We start from the raw sequence: 14,665 nt of genomic DNA, 5'->3' as shown, positions 1-14,665 counted from the left end.
CAAAATGTGGGCCCAGGCTCTGCAGGGCCATTTGCTGGGTGAACCCAGTCAGGGGCCAAATTTGAAGGAGAGTTGAGTGATTGTGCTTGATGGCATTGGACTGGTAATAGATACAGAGCTGTGTGTGCTAGTTTTTTTGTGTGTTTTTGTGTTTGAGGTATAGGAAGGGTAGGGGAGGGCCACAGAGCTGGAGGGGAGAGGAGGGTGGACTGATGCTGACCCCTCCATACAGCAGTGGGAGGAGCAGGCGCGACTCATCATCTCACCCTTTAGATTAGACAATGTATTCAGGGGATGTACATTTTACATGAACTATGGCTTTAGTACGCAGAAGCAAAACGGGGATTTTGTCGAGCATTACCCAGAAACAAAAGCTGATATGCTGATAAATATAAAAAACATGTGCACTTGAGGAAATTATGCAATAAAAAACTAAGAGTCTGCTGAAGGGCTGACAACTATAAGTCCCACAACAAGCACTAAACACCAACCTTGTAATGTCTGATAGATCCCCCAGTAAATGCGCAGACAGTTCTTCTCCTTCTTCATGCCCCTTTTACACCGGCAATTGTACAGGGGACTCCGCTTGAGCGCGTCTATGACGCTCCGGCACTCGTCCTTGGCCTCCAGGCCGGCCACCATGCTGAAGTTGCTCTGTTTACCGCCGGCCACGCACTGTCTCATCGTGCGGTACTTGGAGCTGCACCCCTGCTCCTTCAGACAATGCTCGCTGGCTCTCACACAGTCCAGCCGGCGCAGGTTCTCCTCGGCGTAAGACAACACATCTGCACACACAGGAGGAATCAATCCCATTATTAATAATTATAATGATGATGCTGTAATGATGTTGCTTTCTTGCGCACTTTGCAAGCTGCTTTCAGGGGAAATGTGACAGAAATGAGCTTTTTCTGTAAAGACATGAAAAACACATCTACCATGCATTGTCACAGATCTAAACAGAGGATACACAGCAGGTAAACACTAATTAAAATCAGATTTGTACTGAATGAGTTCCATCATGCAGACTTTTTTTTCATTTTGGAGCAGTTTGGACTCTAGGAGCCTCAACACGTTACCAACAGTGAGCAGCCGCTGCCTCTGCAGGACTCACAGATATGATCAGCTCCAGCTCACAAAAAGCACTAAAGAAACATTCATATGCATCTACGGGATCAATTCGTGTCAAACCAACAGAAGTCGGTGGAAATTGCTGAGGTAAAACTTACCCAAAAGAGGCAGGAGGACATACAACCCTGCGAGGATCATCGTCTTCGTCTCCATGTGAAACACAAACCCTTGCAAAGAACAAAATGTGCGAACTAAAAGCAACTTAACAGTAGTTTAATTCCCAGGGTACTTCCACCGTTTGGAAATCCATTGAAAGACGTAGCAGCGTGCGCTCCGCTGTGCACAACACATCCAGCTTCGCCTCCTGCGAGAGATAATCCGCTTCCAGAAAAGTGTCCGGTCCCGGTTCTGCAGTTTCTCTCACTCTCAGTATAGTCTAGATGTTTAAAGGTGGAAACAGCTTCTTTATTGCTTTCCTCCCCGTCTTCTCGCCGCCGGGAGACAGAAAACAAGGGATCAGCGCAGCGGTGGAGGCGAAGCGGGCGAGTGTCCTCCAACTCCAGCCAGTGGGATGGATGCTTGCGTCTGTGCGTCTGAGCGCACTCAGCCAACTGGAGCCCCACTGCTGTCTGGCGCATTCAGCAGGAGGAGAGTGCCAGCTTCCCCCCTTCGCACTGAAGTGCAGTCATCTTATCATGAATTAGCAAACATATATCACAGTGAACTCACGCCAAGTGTAATGTTGCAATGAGAGCACAATTAGCGCAAAAGTCCAATTAAGTCACAATGGGTGAACACAAGCAGGGGGGTTATTTTGGAAGGTTGCAAACTAACTACAAATCTTTGTTTGGGTTATTATGATCTTTTTTAATTATGTTAACTTTTCCAGCTCACGTTGTACCTAAAGTAGATAAAAGAACATAATCACTTATCCAGTTCATTAAGATAAACACAGGCAGTGCTACATAACCTCTGAGGCCATGTGTGGTCGCATGTAAAACGTTTTGAAGTCATCGAGTCTGCACGAGTGTGAGCTGGTTTTACATTTCAGTGGAACTGCGCTGACAGGCTGAGGGCAAAGAGCAGGACCCCAGTGCATTTTTATGACATGATTAATATAGCAGGCTAAACCCGTAGAGGGGCTTACAATGCAAATTCTAAAGTGAGTGCCACTTGACTGACAAAATGAATGGACGTGTTTCAGCCTCACACCGTGCTCAGGATGTGTCAACCCTGTGTGTGGCTCCTCCCTGTTTGCTATAATAGTCAAGAGAGAGGAGAAAGTAGTTATGCAACAGTAGCTGTCAACAGCGAGGGGACTTTAAGCTGTTAGGTATGAGATGCTGACACACACCAGGGGTTGTGATATATAAAACAAAGTCTCTGCACGATATGCTGATGTGATACTTGCCAACCAAAGCAGGGTAAAGATCACTGAGGTAAAGCTGCCTCCCTGTGCGTGTGTCGCCATCTGTTGGAGGTTTAGGGGTAAAGGTCACTGTTAGGAATAATGATGTGGAACCATATAACAGACACATTTCACAAGTGGAAATATCAGCATCATATTCTAAACACCTTTGTTTGATCAATATGTAGTAATATGGCAAGAAATCAAACCAACAGAACATGCTTGTAAGAATAGGGATGAAGCATCGTGCAGCTTGTAACTCTTCGTATAGCTCATTGATTGTCTACATGGTCCATTCGAAGGCTAATCCACTTGGCTAAATATGTGGAACCAGATAATGTCAATGAACCTCTCTCTGCATTAAAGACTGGACGGAATCAATCAAGGATGCAGGCGTCCGGCACAGTAAATCAACCCTAACACACATGCACACTTACAGAGAGATGGCTCATTTGAACTACAGTAAATAACCCCTCATTGAAAGGGAAGCATCCGGAAAGGTGCAGTCACTTTTCAGAATGACTTTTAGTTTCGCTAAAAAGAAATATATCCGTGCCTGGAGAACATAGCTGGAGAAGAGACAGAAACTGGGCACCGATGAACGACAGGCTTCTATCTGGGCTAATTGTCTGCTCACAGCTTGATGACGTTGCTGTTCTCAAGTCTCCGAAGGGAACCATGCCAGTCAGGGGACGGCTCAGTCTGGTGATTTATGAAAAGCCACAATCAATATGTGATATTAATTTTGAAAATGAATGTCAGAATGATGTACTCCTCGGGTCATTTAGCGTCCCACGCCGTAATGTGCTTCATGGCACCGGATCAGGGGCGTTTCTTTCTCATCCTGTCCCACTGGTGAACAGAGAGAATTGGTCAAAGGCAGGGATTGTGTGACAGATGTGGGCTCAGTGGAGAAGTGAGACGGCCGAGTTGTGCCGATGCAGCACTTGATAAAAGTTCAACACCATGAGTCCGGGCCGATTAATCAAAGTGTACTCTAATGGTGCTGTGAATTATTAACAAGACGGTGACTCAAAGAGGCAAATGCTTATTGAAAAATTACACATTTGTAATAACTTACATTGGGCATCCAGTGGAATTAAGGCTAACACCACTGTCATAGAATAACTAAATACCTCCCAGCCATGATGTCAACTACAAAGACATGATTGATGTTAATGCAGGGTAATTAAAGAGAGCCTGACCCGTGCTAGCAATGGTGCTAAGTTAGCTAAAGTGAGACTAATCAGTGCTGGACACTATGCTAACTATAAGCACATACCTGAGGCTAACGCTGACATTATTTAAGCTAATACTAGGTAACTTAAGTTAGCATCACATAATGACAGGTGCTAGCAAATGCCCCAAACCATCAGGACATAATTGAGGCTGACCCTAACTAATTGGGAGCCTTACTAACCGAATCCGTGCTAGCAATGATGCTAAACATAGATACAGGATTGAGGCTAACGGTAGCTAACTAAAGACAGCCTTAAACAAACCTAAAATATGCTAGCATTGATGCTAACCATAGGAACATAGTTGAAGCTAATAACAGCTAACTAATGACAGCCTTAAACAAACCTAAAAGATGCTAGCATTGAGCATAGCCATTCTTAAAAAAAAAAAGCTACGTCAAAAGCGTAGCTGGTTTCCTGCGTAGCTGAAGTTCAGGTGGCTAACTAGCCTCCAGCTAACATCAAACACAGTAGTTTATATATTCATTGGATTTTAGGTTAGTTATTCAACCAGCTGTGGATTCAAGATGAGTCTGGATACATTGTTCCATCAGATACTTGTGACTGAACAACAGCTGACTGAGCAGACACAGAGGTTTAAAGAAGGTAAGTCCTCTTTCCTCATGTAGCATTAGCTGTTAGCTAAGTGAGGCTAGCCAGGTTAGCAGAACAAATAACTAAAATAAGTATTTTTAAGCAATTTCAGTTCAAAATTAAATTTTCTCAAGGTTTTTACTTCACCTAATTCTCTATACCCACTGATTTGTGACAGGTTGTCAATGTTTTACAGTCTTTCTTCTGCAGCTTCATTAGCTAATAATAATAATAATAATAATAAGATTAACTTTACCGGTATGGCACCTTTAATGCAAGAAATGCAGCTCAGAGTGCTTTACATACAATAAAATGAAATAAGAATGCATAAAAACAAAAGAAAGTGATAAACATGATAAAAGAGCCTTGTATGTAAGGAGTTGAACCTTAAAGTCAACCCTGTGTGTAACTAATGGGTTTATTCTTTATTTCAGTGAAAGTTGCCATCATCAGATGCAGTGAGACAATTAAGGGCACGTCTGAAAAGTATGAAAAGACCAACAAGGAACTTGATGAAAAGGTGAGTCTACATTTGTCTCATTTTATTTATTGCTAATGTTTGAATGATAACTACATTCCGTTGGAAACATATTTTACTGTTTCTTTTATAAATCTGATACATATTTATTGTTTTCTTTAAATATACACTATACATGTGTAACATTTACTATGTCAAATATAAAAAGGGTCATCTCTTTACCTTGAGGTGGCATATTGTATTAGTGGGATAGATTCATGAGGTAAAGAAGTGCATATTGGCATATTGATGAGCTGATCTGCTTTATGATTTAAAACACTTAATCTCTACCATTCGTTTCATCAACTGTGAAACAGGATCGACAGCAAACTGCCAGTCTAAAATCAATGGCTAATTTCCACCGGATAGCATTAGTGAAACCTTTTAGCACGTGTGAGGTTTGATGTCAAAGACCGGCTTGTTGACCTCTCAGAAATATTAACTTGTTTCTGTACTTGTAAAAGTGGACATCCAATCAAAAGAGCGAAGGAGTAGGTCTGATAAGAAATGTTGCTGAACACAACACCATGTCTGTCTGAGTATTATCTGCCTCTCGGCACGTGGACCTTCGAATATACAAACTGTCGACATCATTCAGATATGCAGGGTCTTTTTCAGCATGCAGTGTTTACAGCTCTCATGATGTAATGTCTTACAGTTTATAAGAACTGTCTGAAGATAATTGGAGTGTTTAGAAAAATTGGAACCTGATTGCACTCGGTGACAACGCACAGGACTCCTTGGCTACTGTATAAGAAACAATAAACTCACCGCCTCCTTGACAGCTCGTGTCATAGACTGAAAACCGCTGAAAGTCATGCCTGAGGCAACACTGAATTGAATTTACCTTCCTATATAATTTAGCAATTTTCCTTTCTTCAGGATGCACCGTGTAATCACACAGGACGAGGAGACCAAGAGAATTGGAACTAAACACAAAAAGTTTGAAAGGGAATGATGTATATAGTCACACTGCAAAAGAGTATGTTTTTGCAAGTATTCAAAGAAACAGGTCATTTTTGTTCACCTACACATTCTCAGAAAGGGTCACTACCATGCCTACCGTGTACATTATACAGTACATAATCATCGTGCTGGCTGCCCATCCTAGAATATTCTTCTCGTTTCTCCTCCTCTCTGATCAGGAACACATATCTCATATGTAAAGTATAGGTAATCTGTCTCCGTCCCTGTACATCTGACTGTCAGACTGCACCTCTTAATTTCCCTCTCATGCATTTATGCTCCAGGATCAGCAGTTGTCGGTGATGCGGCAGCAGCACGAGCTGATGAAGAAATGTGAAGACCAGATATCGAAGCAAATTGAGGAGCTGCTTTGCCAGAAGAGTCATCTTATGGAACGTCTAGTCAGTTGAAGCCAGAATTGATATTTACATCTCATATACTGGTGGTTATGTGTAATATAGATACCTGGTGATTATTTTTATAGCTTCTCCTATAGGTGCCATATTTACTGTATTAGACTGCTTGTTTATTTTAATGTATTAATCTGATCTACTATATTATGTCCATAAAATGCAAAGAATGTGAACAAGAATGTAAACTTGCTAGTACCAATTAATGCTGAGTGGATTAGTCAAATAAGTTTGATTAATCAGACTTTCATAGAGTATGAGATGGCATCTTTTAATTCTAACAGTACACAATCTAAATACGTTATATCTAAAGTGATAGATAAACCTGAAACCAGGTAATGTGGACATTTTTTTAATTAATTGTTTGTTAACAGAATCTAACACATTATCACATTTTTGAGAGGTGTCATCCTCGTTAAAATAACCTAAACCCAGATGCATGCTACTGTTGGAACAGAGCCCTATTAGAGAGCATGCTGTTTTATTCTTGAGGGATGCACTTACAAATGATATGCTCCCATAAACCTTAAGTTTGCCTGACTTACAGTGAGCACTGTGGGGTGGGAAAGAAACTCAGTGATTTACATTTACAATACATATATATATCACTAATAGTAGCAGTAGTAGAAGTCGCTGGAGTATCAGCAAACATCTGTGTTTGTGTTATTGTTGGGAGTATTTTCCCTTATCCTTCTTTTCATACCAGGCCAAAATAAAGAAGGAGTCCAAAGAAGAAGAGGAAAGCTTCCTTCAAGAGATCTCAAGGTTCAACAGTGACTTCAGTCTTCCAGGGAACAGAGAAACAGTGTTCAAGAGCCAAACACACACTGAGATCCTGGACCTGGAGGGGGACGTGGAATCATTATACAAAGGTCATAAAACACAGTTTATTGTACTGCTGTCACTGGAGACACATGTTGTATAATTCAGATGTGGCCCTGCCTGCGCATTTCAAAATTATAATTTGAGTCTCGGTATATTATGGAGTACAAGTAGCTGAATAAAGGGTTGTGCGTAGATGAATTATAATCATGATCATGATCATTGACACCGATACAGTGGAGAATTAGTCAATAGGATTTCAGGAAGAATCTGATCTGAAATTATAGGTAATGGTGGAGAGTCAAGGTAAAACTGATATCAGAACTCATCACTGAATAGAATTGAAAGTTTATGTTGTACGGATCAGACTAAAAGAGAGTGAAAAGTTTTGGAAAGAAAATAGTTTATCATTTTGGAAAAACAAACAAACAAAAAAATTGAGAAACCTCAAAATTCCTCCATGAGTGAAAAACTGACCATATGGTCTTAATGGAGGCTAAAACAAATATATAACATAAGTCTGGCAGGAAGTAAAATAGTTTATTGAGCCGAGTGTAAGATTCGTGGTTGATGTTTCTTTGCCAGTATACATGCTCTCACATGTCAGTGCAGCAGGATTCTGTTAAATGCATCATTCTAAACTTTATTAGATGGATTTCTGTGTATGAATGTGTGCAGAAAGAGAAGGAAAGTTTGAGTTTTATAGACACAGTTTGAACTTTAAGACTTAATTTGCTTTTAATCATGAAATTCAACCAACAAATATGTAGTGATTTCATGTAGGGAAACTTCAGTGCCAGTATATTGTATTTTACGGCCAAGCAAACTACACTTTGATATCGTTGTAACTCTTTTCATTAGTTCCACACGACGATGGCTATAGCTCCCATCGGCAGTGACAAAGAGCGTCTCCGTGTTACTCTTTGTATCTGGGCTCAAGGGAACACGGTTATCTGATTGCGTGTACAGTTAAAGTGAATTTCAAACATGCTCACATTGCACCTTTGCAGAAGATGAGTTTTCTTAGCAGCGCGAATTTGATATAAATCTGTCTTTTCTCTATCTACAATCAGAGATGCAGCTGATGAGCAGTGGGAACAGTCACCTGATCGCTTTGCAGGAGGAGATGCGAGCGCTGCAGCTTGAACTACAGGGCCTGGATATGAACCGGAAAGGTGAACAGTTTATTGTGCGTCAGATAAAGTGGTTCTGAAAGAGCATGTGACTGTTAAATGTTCTTTTTATACCGCAAAGTGACAACACACTTCACAAGCATCTTTTGTTATTTCAAATACTTTCTCACAGCCTATGAAAAACCATCACTTCCACTTCCATCTTGTTATTGATGCCCTGTCTTTGATGTCTATGGAAATCAGAGCTCGGGGGGGGGGGGGGGGGGGGGACAGTCATCTATAAATGTATCTGCTGCCAAGCCAGCTAGAATTTGAAAATTCAAACGTGCTGCCAAGGCCGGTGAATCTTGAGCCCAGATGTTGATCATAAAGTATGTTGGCTTCTGGCTCAGTGGTAAGGTTGGAAGGGAGATCAGGGATGTGAAAAGATTCTGTGTGTGTGTGTGTGTGTGTTAAGGGACTTTTAGTACACACACATTTAATATGTAGCTACCCAGGACAAATATGTGTTTAGTTGTGTTTAAGAGCTGACATTTTTAACACACCCCACCACACTTGACATTGCTCCACTCATCTGTTACCTCCTCTGCTCCCTGGTGGAAAGCTAACGGGTGAGGCAGCAGATTTGTCGTCATCGAAGAGTAAACCAGCAGCTTTGTACAAAGTCGGCAAACCTTTGTTCATTACTTTGCCGACTACGGTGTAGAACACAAAGCCAACCACTTTATTTTCAGTCTATGGAGAGAGAAAAATCTAAACTTTGTCTCAGACGCCTCAACAAATGTCTTAACAGTGCTCCGACAGTTTGTGTCTGTCTTGTTTGAGCAAAGTCACTGTGTTATTTATTCTTCTTCACTACAGACCTGGATCAGCAGCTGAGTTTGGCTGTAGCAACGACAGATTGTCTGAGAGCAGAGAGCCTGATTGTCAGTCAGAAACCTCTCACCGACAGCACCTGTCTGAGGTGAGTGCCATCATCTGTCTGGAGGCTGAGGACACAGACACAGTAACTGGTTCACCTGCAGTGTCTTTTATGATCCGTATGAGACATAAAAGCAGTAAATGCTGCAGGAAAAACAAAGGCAAATAAAACTCAGAGGAGAGAAGTGGGGAAAAAAAAAAGGTAAACACAGCAATAAGCTGTTAAGCAGCTCATAAAACACGTTGTTTCGCAGATGTTTCCTTTGGGCTTCCTGATATTTTAAATAGTCCTTTGCTGAGTCGCTGTGATGCTGAATTAGTTGAGTGCTCTGTGTGTGTTGTGAAGGCTGTCAGGCCCCGGTGTGTGAAAGCACGACTGTCCTCTCATCACAGGAAAGACACACAGCGTTAACAACACAATACAAACCACCATCCTGCATGCTTGTTAGATAAAAGGTGTTATTCACAGAGGGTGAAAGTGATTCATTCTGTGAGAAGTGCTGAATAGACCAGTTAATTCCTGCTCCCGTCTGTGTTTCTCCCTCCGTGTCGTTGTGGCTGGAGTCCAATTCTGGAAGTGTAAATAACAGAGCATTAAGACCATTTGGCTTAATTAAGGCTTTGATGTGCAGTGTATTTCATTCAGTCAACAAGTGTAAAAAAGAGGCTAATGTGATAGATGCGGGGGGGAATGAACGAGGGGCGGAGAGTTGCTTATCCAGCGACTTCGCAACAAATAAATACAGTTCGGTTTTAGTGGAATCATACATCACGTTTGAACTGGGGAAAAAAAATCTTTATTATTATTATTTATTTTGGAAATCTATTAATATCTAAACTGGTTTTAAATATAGAGCCTTATCAGGTAGAGCTGCCTCATTATGTTTTTCTTCTGAGGTTGTGACGATGTTAGGCCTTTCTGATGAAAAATCCCTTCTTTTTCATTCCTTGTATGTTTTCTCTTTAAAGATTTGACTTCTTTTGAATATTTGTCTTCATCGTCTGAGGGAGGGTTTGGATGGTTCATATTTTATCATCTGTCCATGTAGGTTATTTCTGTATCGACAAGGTGGACATCCACATGCAGCAGAAGGTTTATAGAGTCTGCATGGACTCTATAAGCCAACTGCGCATGGGAACAGGCGGTTGATGTAGAATAAACAGAAACACATGTACACTCATCCGTCAATTTTGGAATTGATCAGGGCCTTTTAGGCTCCAAGGATCATATCGGCTCAGTTACATTGAGCTAAGCTTTGTGAGGGGAGGTTTGTTAGTATCTTTCCAAGATGCTGTTTTACACTTTGTGCTGTGGTTGTTTTGAATCATCATGTCAGTGATTGCTGACGAGTAAGAGCTCAGTTGGTCTACTCTGTAAAATCCAGTCTTAATGTGTCTCTGGTGACCAATTGTGATTGGATCTCACTTCCCCCTTTACATGTAAATACTGACGTACGTCACTTGTTTTTTGCTAGCACCTAATGATGTTGTTTTTACCCAGTCGGAGTTTTCAGATGTCAGTGCTTCTTGTCACCTAAGTCTTTGATGCTCTGTTAGTGGGATGAACACTATGAACACTATTCTTCCAATAAATATTCCTGACATGGTGAATGTTGCCCTTGTTTGGTCGGGTTCAATCACATTGGCTTGATTTTCTATTAGAGTTTTGCCTGTAATCTGGGGAAATCATTGTGCTCAGGTCGGGTTTGGACTCATAAAAACCAGAATGTCTTTCAGCTTTCTGTCTGGCTCGGATGGGTTCAGACAGAAAATTGCAGCCAGAGCCGCACTTTAATATCATTCACATCATATTCATTCTCATCAAGCTGTCAGCGACCCCCCTGTGCCCTGTACTGAATCATCTGCATAAGTAATGTTTGTCTTCTCGTTTATTACGATTTTTTCAGTATCTGTAAAAAACAAACTGCAGCTTGCAGCATCTTTTCTTCCGAAAAGGTTATGAGACGCGTCAATCATCCGGTCTGTCACTAAGTCAGACGCTGTGATTCAGCATCTTACCAGTTTGTCATCAGCAGCAAATTTACACATTTTTTAAATGGCACCTTTTGACAGTGAGTGGGAGAATAAATGTGTGTTTAAGTACAAATCTCTTTTTTATTTATTTAACTTGATAAAACCTGTATGTACGAATGCCCATTTATTCCTCATCTCCTCAGATTGGAGCACAGATGGTGAACAACAGCACTTGTAAAGACATTTGAGACACATCCGCTCATCCCAGCAGAATATTAACTAATGTTGGATATTAATTGAGGCTCAGTTCTATCGGAACGCGTCTGGTAGGTGAACGCTGACCCACATTGTTTCCCCACAAAGAGACTTCCTTTATTTAATTGAAGACTGGAGATCAATAGTGTTCCAGGAAGGAAGGGTCATTGTTATTGCTGATGCCACCACTTTGGATAATGTCTTCTCCACAATACTATGGCTGTGAAGTGATTAACAAACCGCCAGACCTATCTCCGCGATAACGCAATGAAATCAGTTTTTAAATCAAAAATATGTATTTATTTATTCTTACTGGTTTAGAATCTTATTTCCCGGTATTTAATTAAAAACGTTCTCTTCATATCTGCTGTTGTGTGGAGAAACACAATAGTCAATCATTGCTCTGACTTTCAGCTGCATGCTTTTCCTCATATTTATTCATTTATTATTCTCTTTCCTTCACCCCCCCCCCCCCCCCCCCCCCCCCCCCCTTTGTGCTCTGCCTTTCTCTGAGTCCCTCCTCCGTCTCCCTGTTGTGCCTTAAATCATGCATGTGGGTAGCATGTCCTGTTCATCCGTCAGCCTCATTAAACATACCAGGTCTTTCATTACTCCGGGCTTATTAGTCTCAGGAAGTGCTGAGGATGTGGCTTTGGAATGAGAGAGCCGCTCTGCACCCCCCCCTCACTCTCTCACTCATTCTTATGATCATCCATTCTGAACTGAAACCATCAATCCCGTCTGCAGCCTCTGCAGTGTCTCTTTAAAACACATATTTTAACTCCCCGCTTATTGATCGCTGGAAATTGAATGCACGTCAATTTGAATGAGTGCTTCAGTCATTTAAAAAGTGTTCAGTGTGCAGAACGGGGGGGGGGGGGGGGGGGGCGGTCACTGCCACAGATCATTCACTTCCACACAATAGAGAGATACCTTCACATATTCAGTCCATGTGCTCGGGATTGATTGATGATTTTAGGAGTTGTATCCTTTTGATGTGTAGGATTCTTTTCATTGATTTATCACTGCTACATATTTAGTGGAGGCTCATTGAAAGATGCCATAGCAGTGGAAAAATCTAATAAAACCTACAGAGACTACAGAGTTTTTATTTTATTTTGAGGATATTGACAAGTTTTTGTTCCGTCACCACCGAGGAGGTTATGTCTTCATCAGTGTTTGTTTGCTTGTCTGTCAGTGAGCAGAATTATTCAAAAAACGTTTGGTGTGGCCCCAGATCAGAAGCTGCTTCTCTCTGGAACTAGCCCAAGTTAAGTTTCGGTTCGTGTTGCATTGTTCATTGTAGTTTTTACTGACGTGTTGTATTTTGTTAGAAATAACCTTTTCACTGCTCATCATAACCCGACAGGAGACCAACAATATTCAAAATAACAAATGAGCATCTGAACTGCTACAAGCGTCTTTGTTCTGTGACTAAACTCACCTTAAAAAACTCATCAGGAAGTTCCACAGTGAGATGTAAAGTTTAAAACACTGCTGTCTGTTTCCAGACTCTGAAAATACACTTTAAATTTGGGTGCTTTACTCTTTCATTAACTTTCAATAAAAGAAAGAGGTGGCGTGTCTTAGATTCATATGTGGCTCAGTATAGGTCCCTCACACACACACACACACACACACACACACACACCTGCCATAACGGTTAAATCCCAGACGAGGCATCAAGTAGCATGGACCCAAGACCAATGGTTTTTCCAGAGGGAAACTGAGAAGAGTAACACAATTTCATGTATGTTTATGAAATTATAGTGTGAAATGTTTACTCTGCTGCCATAGGAGCAGACTGAGGAACAGCAGTCTCGTATTTTCCTGTCTTGCTTTTTATAGCATTGTGTGATATATTGAAGAGATATTTAAACACAAATTAAATATATAATCCAGTCTATCATTATCATTTTGTTTCCTTGAGGAGAGATGGTTACAGAGTCACTGCTGCATGTTAATTACAATCAGAATCAGGTTTATTTGTTCCAGGTGAGTTTGCACCGGTTTGCAGGCACAAGGAATTTGGTTCCAGCCAGTGGTGATGGTCTAGTATGGACGTCTACTGCGATATATTCAAAAAGATCCATGAGTCAAAGTCCGATTTGTGACCTTTATTTAAATACAAATTTAAAGAAAGATGTGACATTTAGAAAATATCAGAACCCCAACTCTCATCTTTGTCTTGTACGACCTGCCCAACAAGTGTAAATGTGAAAACCACAACCCTGCAGCCATTGACCAGAAGATATAATAACAAAACAAACTTCTGTTGCTTCAATAAATAATCACCAACACAATTTTGGCTTCTACTCTGGATATTAACTAAACTGTCAGAACATTCACGTCATCTTCCGTTAAATCCTCACATATTTTAGTTACCCAGACTATTTCCTAGCATGAAATTGTTTTTGTAAAACCTACTGAATTTCTGTTGCATGTATTCGTATAACACATCCCTCTGAATACACATTTAATTACATCGAACTATTTCAAACCAGACTTTAGGGGGAAATCTATTAAAATAAATATCAACTACTGATTATGTGCGAGTTGGATCTTGTCATGTCTTTTGCATGCAGGGACATTCTGTGTCATTATGAGCAGGAATACTAACAATACGCTTTAGCTTCCTTTACTTTTGTTTAGAGTGAAGTAGCTGAATTTATTTGATACGTTTTCTCCGTCCACCGTTTCAGTAATTGAAGCTGGTTTCATTTGTTCACCAGACTGAGGCAGGAGCTGGAGATGCATAAAAAAGGAGAACTGGAGCTTCTGCGAGAGACGCTCGGCTCAGAAATCCAGTCCCTTCAGACCGTAAGTGTCTGTGTGATGCAAATGTCTTCACTTCAAGTTCAGTTCAGACAGGACACAGTCATTTCTATCCAGGATTAGTCAGACAAAAGCAGCTCAGGTGGAGCACTAAGTTATTTTTCTTTTTTGTAATTTTTCCATGGGTAACGAAAGTTCAAAACTCATTCATGTCCAAACCTCAGTCTGAAGTGTTTCTTTGTCGTCTCTCACTCCGTTTCTCTTTTCATTATTTGCAGAAGCTGGAGAGCAGCCAGAGAGCTGAGCAGCGTTAGAGCAATGAAGCAGGAAGGTTAACACCCGTTCACTCATTGTGTCTTTGGTTAAAAGAACGAACAAATGCAAGAAAGAGGACAGGAAGGAGCAAACAGCGACATTCTTAACTAAACCCGCTGGATTAAAAGTATACGTTTAGTCTTTGTGAGGATTGTTTGCTTTTCAATTTAAGTTTTTAGGAGTTTTAACAGTGAGCTTCATTCTGACATGTTAATCTTTAAAGTTATGTTCGCTGTTACCAGATAAACTAAAACAACATTTCAGTAAAA

General features: G+C 40.9%; 2 protein-coding genes and 1 long non-coding RNA gene across 6 annotated transcripts in view; 1 reads left to right on the top strand and 2 right to left on the bottom strand.

The window, feature by feature from the left end:
• The window catches only part of gfra1a (gdnf family receptor alpha 1a), a 75,043-nt gene extending 73,200 nt beyond the window's left edge, over nt 1-1,843 (bottom strand). For all 4 annotated transcript variants that reach the window (XM_034608934.1, XM_034608935.1, XM_034608936.1 and 1 more), the window contains exons 1-2: nt 1,227-1,843; nt 492-785 (exon numbers count right to left, since the gene is read on the bottom strand). In XM_034608934.1, the coding sequence (XP_034464825.1) occupies nt 492-785; nt 1,227-1,281 (349 nt within the window). In that variant the 5' untranslated portion in view covers nt 1,282-1,843. The remainder of the gene's footprint in view (nt 1-491; nt 786-1,226) is intronic.
• Nucleotides 1,844-4,091: 2,248 nt separating this feature from the next.
• ccdc172 (coiled-coil domain containing 172) lies at nt 4,092-14,665 on the top strand. Its single transcript, XM_034609301.1, has 8 exons — nt 4,092-4,320; nt 4,743-4,828; nt 6,076-6,192; nt 6,908-7,073; nt 8,097-8,198; nt 9,018-9,120; nt 14,039-14,126; nt 14,360-14,665. Exons 1-8 carry the CDS (start codon nt 4,242-4,244, stop codon nt 14,393-14,395), a joined length of 777 nt encoding a protein of 258 aa, XP_034465192.1. The 5' UTR covers nt 4,092-4,241; the 3' UTR covers nt 14,396-14,665.
• Nucleotides 6,601-6,880, bottom strand: LOC117775825. The gene is made up of 2 exons (XR_004616344.1): nt 6,793-6,880; nt 6,601-6,741 (listed from the first exon to the last, which is right to left on the bottom strand). It is a non-coding gene; the product is annotated as an uncharacterized LOC117775825 (long non-coding RNA).

Source organism: Hippoglossus hippoglossus, chromosome 15 (assembly GCF_009819705.1).
Source record: "Hippoglossus hippoglossus isolate fHipHip1 chromosome 15, fHipHip1.pri, whole genome shotgun sequence".
NCBI classification, from domain to species: domain Eukaryota; kingdom Metazoa; phylum Chordata; class Actinopteri; order Pleuronectiformes; family Pleuronectidae; genus Hippoglossus; species Hippoglossus hippoglossus.
The sequence above is the reverse complement of the archived record's forward strand: the minus strand, read 5'-3'. Positions and strand labels throughout refer to the sequence as shown.